The following is a 12,268-nucleotide window of genomic DNA, read 5'->3' as shown; positions in this document are numbered from 1 at the left end:
TATGGCCATGCTACCAGTTTACATAAGTGCACTTGAATCCAATTTACACAGCAAAAAACAGCCATACTACTAATCTAATTACATACTGACACAGTCTGTTTTTGGATTTTCAAGGTGCTCACCACCGTATTTTTTAACAATTATATTGTTAAATATTGTATATAGTCATTGTGATAGGCACTATACAAGCATACAATAAATGATAGTACACTACCCAAAGAACTTATTATGAGGCTTGGCAGAATTCTATTTTTATTTTTTTTATAATTTCAATGAATAATATCAATGTTTATTTTTAAGCTTTTTTATTTTTATCTATTTAAATTTTCACAGTTGTGGAAAATTATAGAGGGTATCAGATAATAATTATTTAATGACAGTAGACACAGATTCAAAACCTTAAAGCTTTATAATCATTAATGACAAATTGTAAATGTTGACATATGACATGACAAAGTAAATATCCTTAACTAAAAAATCTCAAGTTCTCATGAAGCATTTTTCTTACTTTGCCTATCTGTACATTTTGATTAATATCAGTGGAAATATTTTTTGTTGTTGGTTTGTGTGTGTGTACACTCAAACTGACATTTACCAATAAAAATCTAATCCTCCCTAGCCTATTTATAATCTAAAACACAAGAAGTGACAAGTGGATGAGACAAACAAGCCAGAGTAACAGGGAGACAGGGTAACAAATATAATAGGATGTGCAGTTCTTAGTCATTCTGTAGCAATGATCACACCTTGCCATCTGCCAAGATGTTATCACGTTGCTGTTTTCTGTATGCATTCTGCAGGCAGTGAGCTTTGAAAAAGGGGCAGTAACTTTATAGATTTTGACTGGGCACTTTACCCACATAGGAGAGTGCATGAACGGTTGGTCAGAGAAGAGGGTGACTGAGGTTGGATCATTACTCGTGATTTATTAAACTTTCCAGTGCCCCTTACTTCAATAAGTAGAATTATTCTTCATTGCTGTCTTCCAGGAGAAATGTTACTGAATATTCTGTAGTCACCACATTAGAAGGAAAGTATACATAGAGATGCAAGAGAAGTGTCAAGTCTTTGTTTCATCCTTATGTCTGGTAAAGGAAAATGCACTTTTTCCTCTCTTCTTTCACTAATAATGGCCGATCTTGTTCTGCCCCCTTTTTCCCCCTTCATTTTTTATTTTTTATTTTTTTTTAAAGGAAATAGCCTTTTTACAGAGAACAGGTATGGCCAATTCCAGACCCAAAGATGACAGTATCTCAGAGGAATGGCCAATCAAAAGCAAGGGCTACAATAGAAACTGTTTTGCAACATTAATGGTAGAAGTCACCCCTGCTTTAAGAAAGGGCATGGGACACAACTGAAGGCTTCTATTGGGGTGGGGGAGCCCAGCATCCGTGTGCTGAGGCACTAGTGCTGTTAGGTCTCCTCTCGTACTGCTGCCTTCCCTATCTATTGTAGTGCAGCCCTCAGCATAGTATCTATCCTGACAACCTTGGTGAAGAGCAAATGTTACTTGCCTGTAGAAGACGTGCTCTCAGAAGTAGGTCTCTTTCTGGAAGGGCTGCAATTTGTGCTCTCCGGCTGTCTCTGGGAAGGCTTGTCCTGTGCTGGCAGGGTGCCTGAAAAGCAGAGGAGGGAAAACAAAAGCCCAAGAGAACTTAAATTAACTTAAAACTAGAAATGCCAATGAAACACATTCCAGATGTCAAATGTTTAAAGCAGGATAACAATTTTTACCAGAAATAACACTTGTTTGTATGGGGCATGCAAGTGGGGAAGGGCAGAGTTTCTCAGGTCCCATGGTTAGTGACAATCATAAACACTACCCTCCTAGAAAGAGGGGGCTGTTTTATATTTAAACTAACTTTTACTATATGTATTTCAGATTAAAGACTTTTAAGTTCATGGTTGTACATCAGCAACAGTATTCACACTCTCCCAACTCCTCACTTTGCAGGAAAGTAAACAAGATTAGAAGAATTCTTGCATCTCTGCGTACATACAAGGGTTTGTATTTTTAAAGTGTGAGTGGAGCTATCTGTATCTGCAAAGTGCAATGCGTTATATGCACAAGCACAAGAGGAGGCTGGGTAGAGGACCACATAGAAATTTGGCACTTAATCTCCAAAAATAATATGTAATAATAATCTAAACCATATTACAGTTCTAACATACATAAATGAACTGCCTGCAAGAGATTGTGAAATATTTAACAAATTTTATCCATGTCTTAGTTGAATATTTCCTTTCTTGGAGTAATGAGGGCCACAGACCGAGGACATTGGGTACTCTGTTCTATGCAGCCTTGGAGGCAGACCAACCCTGTCAATCAGAGGCAGGGCAGGTGTGGTTCCACCTCCGAGAAACTGTCAGTTGAGACATTTCCATAGCCTAGGAAAAATTAAGCACTCTATATCAGTAAGGAAAATGAGTCATTAAGACTAAACAGAACAAGGAATTCTGCAGAGCAAGGAATTCAATGAATAACAAATTTGAGTGCCAAATAATAAGTCAGTATCTTTTCCCACTTAACAGCCCATTTAGTGTGGACTGAATCTGTGGAACTCATTATTCTAAGAAAGGTAGTTTTCAGGTAAGACATGGATACATTTTCCTTTTCTTATACGTAATGAAGTCCCCAGATCCATGACACTGGGATTTTACAGCAGTGTTCACTCAGGAAGGGAACTATATACAGATATGCACAGAGGTGAAAGGGGATAACCTTTTCCAAATAGTTACAAGGATGCTACAGTGAAGAGCACCGTCTACTGGATGTCCAACTTGTAGAATTTTAAAGGTCGCATGAACAGATGACCAGGTGGCTGGTTTACAGATTTTCTTGTATGGGGCACATGGTCTTTCTGCCCATGAAGCTGCCTTGGCTCTGAGGCAGTGAACTCGGATATTGGAAAATGCAATTAGGCTTTTTGACTTGTACGCCTCTGAGACACAATATCTCAGCCACCTGGAAGGGAGGATTTTGAAGCTTCTTTCCCTCTAAACAGTGGATAATAAAGCATAAAAAAGTGTTTGCCATTCTGACCTGTGCTCTGTAGTGAATATATACTTTGAGATCTCCGCAGACATCCAAAGTGTGCCACCATTTCCCTTTGGAGTGTGACAGAACTTGACAGAAAGAGGGAAGAACAATTTCCTGTGCTCTAGGGAGCTTGGAGTTAATCTTGATTATGAAGACAGGGTTGGTTCTGAGTATCACTTTAGCCTTATAGAACATGCAGTAATGAAGTTCCAGGAAAAGAGCTCCTAACTCAAACACCCTGCAAACAGGCGTAATTCTCATGAAACAAAGCCATTTTAAATGGTTAAAAAATAATTAGACACCTTCACGAATGATTCAAATGGAGGCCCTATGACAACATTCAGAACTAGGTATGATCCCATAAAATAACTTTATGCACATCAGGAGGATGTGGATGAGATGATGCTCTCATAAGAAAAATGCTGGATAACTGGGTATGATGAAAATTCACCAGTTGTCTACTGCACAGGGGATGCTAGACAAAGCAGCAACTTGATCTTTGTGTTTGAACTGCCAGGCCTAACCTGAGACCATTCTGAAGATATGTGAGAATCTGTGGTGCAAATACAGGTGGGAGGGGGTGAGGAGGGATCAGACCCTTGACCTGGGACCAACGGTTAAAGCTCAACCAGGCCCTTAATACACTGAATAGATTTACTTCTGGAAGCTAAAATTGTGGATATTATCTCTGAGTTACTTCTGACGTAAGAGGCTCTGTCCAAGAACCATACAGCTAGTCTCAGACTGTCTGGATTTTGATTGGCTCTTGTAATATCATCTCTCTTCTAGATGGAAGGCAGATGAGTGATCTTTGTACCCTGTGAAGAGGATCAAAGAACCAAGGTCTCCTTGGCCAGAATAGGGATAAGAGAATTACCAGTGCTGCTTCACTCCTGATCTTCTGTGGAATTCTGAGGAGGACAGAAAAAGGGAGGGAAGGCATGTAAGAGTCCCTTTTGGCCATCTCTGCAACAAGGCATTTGTTGCATTGGGTCTGTGATCCCACCAGTAAGAGAATAACTCTGAAACCATGCAATTCAGGTGGGAGGCAAACAGATCTATTGCTGAGAGAGTACAATTTTTATACCAGGAGACGAAACACCTCTAAGGTGTAGTTTTCATTCTGGATGTTCTAGCTTTTGCTTCTTGAGCCAGCTGACTGTAGCATTCAATTTTGCCTTGGATAAGAAAAGAGTGAATTGACTGCAGATTCTCCTTTGCCCAAGTCACCAGGAGGTGAGTTTCTCTTCAAAGGAGAGTAGACCTTGTTCCCTTAATCTGTTGATGTATGATACAGCTGAGCTGTTGTCTATCTTGATCAGCACTTGAGGTAAATCCAGAGATGGGAGCAGAGCCTTAAAACCATACTGAATTGCCCTGAGCTCTCCTCAGTTTATGGTATGCTTGTGCTATTGTTTGGATTAGATTCCTTGTACAATCTCTGTCTCTTTGTGAACGACCTGAGAATTCTCCTGGCATGATATACCTTAGTTGAGCAGTGGATAAGAGACAGTTGAGGGAGGGATAAGATGAAGTTCTGTAGTGGCCTCATGTGAGCACTGATGCACTAAGAATATCCACATAGGAGATCACTAATCCTAGAAGAGACAGAAACATATGAATGGATACTCTCCCCTTGAGAAGTTGACCATTTTAATAAGATGTGTCTGCTTCTCATTTGTTCCCTGCAATTTTTAGAGGACAGTTACTGTTCCCACTCAGACTGTGAATATGCTGAGACTGCAAATCAACTCACAAAACCATGGCTCTGCAGCCCTTATTGCTTTGACAGTACAATCCATGACTGACTGACTGACTGGCTTAGAAAAGGAGGTCACCCGGAAAGAGGAAGACTGGAACCCATCCTTTTTGAGGGCTGATATTAACACTTTTGTAAACACTTGCAGTGCTGCTGCCAAACTAAATGGCAAGTACTTGTATTGGTAATGTGCTCTTTGAGCAAAGGTGAAGCAGCATCTGTGAGACTGACAAATTGAGTCTCACAGACGTTCAGACAAGCATCCTTCAGATCTACAGATATCATGCAGTCCCCTCTGTGGATGGCAGTTAGTCTGGATTTTAAGGTCTCCATCTTGAATTTATTTATTTTTTAATCTGTTGAGATACCTGACATTGTGAACTGCTGTGTAGCCTTCTGGTTTTTTTTTTTTTAATGAGGAACAATATGGAATAAGGCCTTTTTTTCTTCTGAAGAGGTGGGGGCAGGTTCAATTGCTCCCATTAGCAGGAGATATAGGATGGCTGTCTGTATGCCCTGACTACTCCTCAAGCAAAACCTCCTAGGCTGTGCAAATGTTTTAATTGGTTGACAGAGACCATACTTCCAATACTGTCCACGCATGTTAGCACTGCAGGGCACACAGGGTAGGTCTACACTGCAAAATCATCAACAGCAAATCTCAGAGCCTAGGTCAACTGACTTGGGCTTGCACAATGGGGCTAAAACCAGCACTGTAGACGTTCCCGCTTGGGCTGGGGTTCTGAAACCAGCAAGCGGGGTGGGCCTCAGAGCTTAAGCTCCAAACCAAGTTGGCATGTCTACACAGTTTGTAGTCCGGTAATGCAAGCCTCGGGAGCCCAAGTCAGTTGACCTGGCCTCTGAGACACGCTACCACAGGGGTTTTTCTTTTTCTTGCAGTGTAGATATACCCTTTGGGCAGGGGTGGGCAAACTTTTTGGCCCGAGGGCCACATCTGGGTATGGAAATTGTATGGTGGGTCATGAATGCTCACAAAATTGGGGTTGGGGTGCAGGAGGGGGTGAGGGCTCTGTCTGGGGGTGCAGGCTCTGGGCTGGGGCTGAGGTGTGTGGGGTGCAAGAGGGTGCTCCAGGCTGGGATCAAGTGGTTTGGGGGGCAGGAGGGGGATCAGGGCTGGGGCAGGGGATTGGGGCTCAAGCAGCTCCCAGAAGTAGCAGCAGCATGTCCCCCCTCCAGTTCCTACGTTTAAGATCAGCCAAGGGGCTCTGCGCACTGCCCCATCCCAAGCGCTGCCCCTACAGCTCCCATTGTCTGCAGCTCCCGGACAATTGTAGCTGCGGGGGCAGCGCTTGGGGTGGGGGCAGTGCATGGAGCCTCTTGGCTGACCCTAAATGTAGGAGCCAAAGGGGGGGTATACCGCTGTTTCCGGGTGCTGTGCAGAGCGGCCTCCGACCCCACACCCTGCTTCCCAGCAGGAGCTTGAGAGCTGGATTAAATCGGCTGGTGGGCCAGATGTTGCCCTCGGGCCTTAGTTTGCCCACCCCTGCCTTAGGGTGTTAGATAACAGTTCTCTTTTGTTTATATATTTATTCTTTTTTGCCAGATGCCCTTGATAGTGTTTATGCCTGAAGGAGGCTGAAATTATGCCTGCCTTGACCTGGCTGCCTATAAAGGGCCTGTATAGTGAGGAGGCCCTTTCAGGTAAAAATTTTTCCCAGTTAGAAATTACGAGTACTTGACCACCGGGGAAAAGGCACATATATCTTTGGTAGTGAAATCAGGATAAATTTTGACTGGTGCATACTGAGGAACCTTCTGGCTTCACAGAATGAAGTCCAGGGGACATGTGGGATAGAAGATATGGTGGGAAAAGAGCAATAACTAGGACATTAGGACCTGGTGATCCACACTAACAGCTGAAAATGACAATCCAATATTTAAGACATGGCGACCTGCAGTGGCAGCTGAAGACAACAGCCCAATGCTTTTCCAGTTTTTAGGTCTGACAAGAAATCTCTATTCCACTATTACATATTCACAGGGTGCATAACCAGAGATATATAGCTATAGCCTGTCTAAGGCATCTGCAGAGATAATTGTAGTTCACAATACACTTTCCCTGAAAGTCTATTCTTTGTGTGGGGTTCCCCCCCAGTATTTTATTAATTGATCTGATGTGTTATGTGATCTGATGTATTGGCCTTCCTCCCCTATGCAGGGAGAATTTCCTTTGTCGGGTTGTGTGTACGAATGCCTAGAGGAAACAGAATATGTCTTTGGCTTGGTCTTTTTTGCATCGATTTGCCATGCTACACTTTATGAAGGAGAGCTGGGGAGCTAAGTGTTGGTGGATTATCCTGGGCTGCACTCCATGAAGGTGAGCAGGAGAACTAGGTACTGAAGAATATCTGTCCTGTCACAGTCCATGAAGCTGAACAGGAGAACAAGTTGCTGAGGATTTTTGCCCTGTTGCCCTCCATGAAGGTGAGCAATGGAACCAGACACTGAGGATTATCTGCCCTGCTGCACTCCATGAAGGTGAGCAAGGTGCTGAGGATTATCAGGCTGGCTGCACTACACAGACTTACGCAGTTTGAGGGAAACAGACTCCACTTTTTGCCTCTAGAGTGCCTCCTAGAGGAATCCCCTAAATCAGACTTTTCAGTAAACGAAGAGAATTAGGGGCTCTTTTGTGCATTCATGCACTTTAAGTTAGGGTGTCTAGATTGGTGTGAACATCTGAGACCTCTTTCTTACGACTCCCCTTGATCATCCTCCTCCTCAGGAGGGAGAGTAATTTCAAACTGATGGTTCCCTGGAAGGGAGCAGGACCTTGTGATTATTCTTTTGAGTGGCTTTCTTGCCCTTAGAAACAGGAGTTTTGTGCTGGACTGGGTCCAGAAGGCAACTTCCCAGGCTTTGTTTAAGGGAGATTCCTGGATGTGGCCTGGAGATAGGTTGAACCCACTCGGGGTGGCCACCACAAAGACACCAGGCTTCAACCATGGACATTCAAAGGGAGTCCTTGACCCATTTGCTGCACTAGAAGACACCACTGGGCTGACATTGCTGTCAGGGTGTAACCCTGAGCCACTGCAGGGTTGGGCAGTGGGCATGCCATAGAATGGAGGAAGGAGTTGGGTCCAAGGGCCCCTTATCAGGCTCTTCTTGCTCTGTCTCTGAATCCTTGACAGTACAGTAGCTCCCTGCCGCTGTAGCAGCATGCGGGTGGGACTGGGCAGCTGCTTCAAGGTCAACAGACGGGGCTGTGAATGTGGGCTCCAGTGGTTGAGAGGAAGCTTCCCTTTTGATACTATGGGTCCACACGGGGAGCAGCTGCCAGCACTGCTTGCTGATCCCAAGGCTGACTGCTGCTGTCACCTGTGCCTGGCCTGGGGGATTTTGCTGCTGTTGAGATACTGCCACTGCTTCTTGGGAACTCTCCTGCTCAGAGGAGGCGGCTGCTGGGAACCCTACCCCTGTCTGAGCAGCAGAGACAGACCTTGGTCTTCAAAGAACAGGCACAGATCTCCATGCAGGCATTTAATCAGCAGAGAAGGTTCAGGAAAAATCTGGTTCTCCCCTCTCAGCCTTCTCTGCCATGCTGCACTCGGTGTGGGTGAGCAGAGAGCATGGAAGGTCCCAGCAAATGAGGAGAAAGGGAATCCTCTCTGCCAATAAAAGCAAAGCCCTATAAGCCTAGAGATTTTAAGCTTTTTTCCTCTTTCTTCTCCTTTTTTCTTCTTCTTTACATATGCTCTGCAACAGGGAGGAGCTAGTCTGCCTGCCGGTAGCTGGAAAGGCAGATGAAATCTGGAGGGTTTCTCAGAGATGGAGCCATACCTCCCCTGCCTATGAATGGCAGGTTTGATCTGCCTCCAAGGCTGCACACAATAGAGCACACAAAGCCATGGATCTGTGGACCTTATTACAAATAAGAATTACTCCAGGCAATTAAATATAGAGTGAAATCCTGGTCCTATTGAAGTCAATGAGAGTTTTGCCATTGACTTAAATGTGGCCAAGATTTCACCCACACACTGTTTGCATTACTAGATTTGTAATAATATAGAAGATGGAAATTAATTTTATGTTGCCAAGGTAAAGCCATTATGCCAGTTATGAATGGTGGCTGTGTTATCGTCAAGTAGTACAGAGAGATTTTGGGTATGTCTACAGTGCAATCGGGAGCTGTGATGGCATCACATGTAGACATACCTGAGCTAGCTAGAGTATGTATCCAAATTTATGGGTAGATGGAGCTAGCCTTTGTAACTGCCCGTTCTGCCATGATTTCACTGCTATTATTACTCAAGCTAGCTTTGATCAGTATCTACATGTGCTGCAATGATTTCATTGCTCTTGATTTCAGTGTAGATATATACCCTAAGAGGCAAGCTAGCTCTTCAGGACAGGGACAGTCTTCATGTCAGGTGTCTGTACAGAACTGCATGAGTGGAGCTCCTAAGCACTATTACATTAAAAATAAATAATAAAAATAATATAATGCAAGTCTATAGTCAGTGATGAAAGGCTAAAGCTTTTTTTCCCCTCAATGTACCCAAGCATGCTCTTTACCATGAATTTTCTTAAATACTTTCTCAGTCACTGTCTTCAGTGATCAATTCGTTACTAAATTATAACTGTAAAGAAGTAAAGTTGCACTAAGAAACTATAGTCAAAGATGTAATAAAAAAGTGCCCATATACTTGGTAAGAAGAATGTTGCAACTTTCATATAAAATTGGCTTACAAATGTCTCATCTAAAGAAATTTCCTTAAGCAGATGGCAGAAAAATATTTGGAGGCATGGGCTTCAACCATAACTGAGAACAGGCTTTTACATCCAAAAAGATTCACAAATACAGGAGTAAATCCATCTACATGTAACATGCAGATATGGTCAGACACTGCTTAGAAGAATCAAGACAAAAAAAAAAAATCAACTTTTCTCTTGGCTCCTTAGTGCTCTCCAGATAGAACCTAAGAACCTGAATCACATAAATGGTAGCCAAATTATTTCACTTGCAGACTTCAGGTAAGGACAAAAGGGAAATTTCTCAATAGGGCAAACTGACATAGGTTCCAAGGAGAGATAACTGAATAAAACCTGACAGCTAACCCAACAGAAATTGTATAAGAAATATGAGAGGAAATGGTTCTAAATAATTTAAAAAAATGTTTCTTGCTGTGAACTTTTTTTGCCTGTGTTCTGAGACACTAATAAGTGAGAGAGGGTCCTCCTCTAGATGACCAAATCCGCAAGAAGCAGCTGGCCAGTCAGGATCATGAAGAGTTTTGGAAGCCTCTGCTTGTCTCCTCCCCCTGTGCTGCCACAGCAGGTTAGAAATTTTCATAGATAGGAAATCTTGCAAGGCATGGAAATGCACAACCAAATCCATTTGAATATACTACCGTTGGAGACTTGCAAGCCCTTTCTTAGGATTCTGCTACCATAAAAAGAGTTGAGGTTTTCTCCATGTCTTAATCTTGTAATCACACAAATCGAAGGCTTCATGTATGCCTAGGGGAAATCAGCACATTTCTATAATGTTCTTTGGGTTAGGACAGAAAATAGGGAGGAAATTTCTTGGCCAGTGTGCAAGGGACAGATCACCTTAGAGAGGAAGGACAGCACAGATTTGAGACTAGGACTAGATAAGAGCAGATAAAGCCTGTGAGCCATATTTTCAAAAGTGTTCAGAATTCAGCAGATTCCATTGGAAAAAAAGGTAGCTAACTGGGAACTGAGCTCTTTTGGAAATCTGACTGCTGATTTAGGTGCCCTAAATGAGAACTATTGGGTGCTGAGCTCTTTTGAAAATCTGTCCCTGTGATCCTCCGCCTGCACTCTGATCAGACTTGACAGCTACTAGAAGAGGTCAGGAGCTTTAATTAACTTGGATTAGGAGCTCTACGAATTTCCTAGCCATAGGCTTGAAGCCGGAGAGCGAAACTGGTTTAGAACGAGGTTATGACTCTATGGGGAATGTATGATAACCACAGGTAAGGGTTGAAATAAAACAGCTCTGTAAAATCTGGAAATGGGGGAAGATGATCAATCTGTCTTCTGCCTGGGATCAGAGCTTACATCTGGACTGTCAGAGTGGATGGGCCTTGCCCTATGTCCAGAGGGCCAGTCCTGACAACAGAAAAGCTAATTTACATGTCAAAGATGTCTCTGGCCTCACACCAAGATGAAAGGCACATTATACTTTGTAAAAGGAGGACAATACTGAGGCCCTCCTTGATTTAATTTGAAGTGAGTACCTGTTACTTTTTTTGAGACAGGGCTGGGCTCTATAACTGTATCCTTTCAGTAGTCAATATCTTTGAGAAAGTCTCTAGTTCTGCATACAAAGCCAGTCTGGAGTCATTAGGATAACTGTTCTCCACTTTCCAAAAACTCTTTGGAATTATGGAACCAAATGGAAAGAAAAAATTTCCTTTGGACTCTCCTGACTGCTATCATTTCCAATAAGTTGATGTGTAGTAGGAATTCCCACTGAAAATGTGTCCCATTTGCTAAGTGAACACCATATAGGTTGCCACCCTGAGGTAGACATTTTAGGTAAATTAATTCCATGTTCTTTTGTCTAGATTGAATGGTTTTACCCAGGATGTCACAAACTGGAAGGAAGGAAGACCCTCCCCGGTAGAGCATATTTCTTGGCTTTGATTTTTCTGGTGCTTTTATTTTATTTTTGATCTTCTCGGACAAAGAAAAGTTTTGCCTTGAGCAGCATCTATGAGGATCCAGATAGTCCAAGGTCTGGGACAAGTGGTGCCCCCAAGGCCATCCTCTCGAGCGTCCTTCCCCCTCCCCCCGTTTTAATCAGGGGTATATAGTAAAAGTTGTGGACAGTAAACAAAAATTCACGGCCCGTGACCTGTCCATGACTTTTACTACAAATACCTGTGACTAAAACGTAGCCTTAGTCATCAGCTATAGTCCTACTGGCATATGTTGTCTTGTGGTGATGGCCATGACCACCATAACCCTTGTAAAAACTCTTGATGCCATTGTGAGCCTGAAGAGTACAGCACAAAACCAAAACTGGTATTGGCACATTCCAATGGCAAACCTGAGAGGGTGGGAAATGTCTTTGACTTAGCTTTCCTGCAGTAGCCCCCTCAAACACATTAGCATCCACACACTATATATTTTGGGAAAAAAAACAAACTCCCTCTCAGGTGGAGTGGGGACTTGACCCAGGGGTCTCCCACATCCCAGATGTGTATCCTAGCCATTGGGCTAAAAGTTATGAGGGAGGCCATCCTCCTCCTCTTCCCCCTAGCCTGCAGGTTGAGTTAGGCAGAGGACCACCTATCTTCTCTCAGTTTGTGTTTTGCACTGGGGCTTAAGCGTCTGGACACTTGGCATGGGGCTGTAGTGTGAATGCTCAAAGGCAGAAACATAGGTGCCTAGGGGAATTTTTACTGCTAAAATGTAGGCAGCAAGGGTTTTTTAGGCATCTACAGGGCTCGGGAGCAGCTGGGGGGGGGGGT

General features: G+C 43.4%; 1 protein-coding gene across 1 annotated transcript in view; it reads right to left on the bottom strand.

Moving 5' to 3' along the window:
• Positions 1–12,268, bottom strand: part of ASH1L (ASH1 like histone lysine methyltransferase) — a 127,850-nt gene that overhangs the window by 66,804 nt on the left and 48,778 nt on the right. Inside the window, 1 exon segment of the mRNA XM_034792260.1 lies at positions 1,515–1,616. Within this exon segment, the coding sequence (XP_034648151.1) occupies positions 1,515–1,616 (102 nt within the window).

The sequence above is a fragment of the Trachemys scripta genome, chromosome 16 (assembly GCF_013100865.1).
Source record: "Trachemys scripta elegans isolate TJP31775 chromosome 16, CAS_Tse_1.0, whole genome shotgun sequence".
NCBI lineage: Eukaryota > Metazoa > Chordata > Testudines > Emydidae > Trachemys > Trachemys scripta.
The sequence above is the reverse complement of the archived record's forward strand: the minus strand, read 5'-3'. Positions and strand labels throughout refer to the sequence as shown.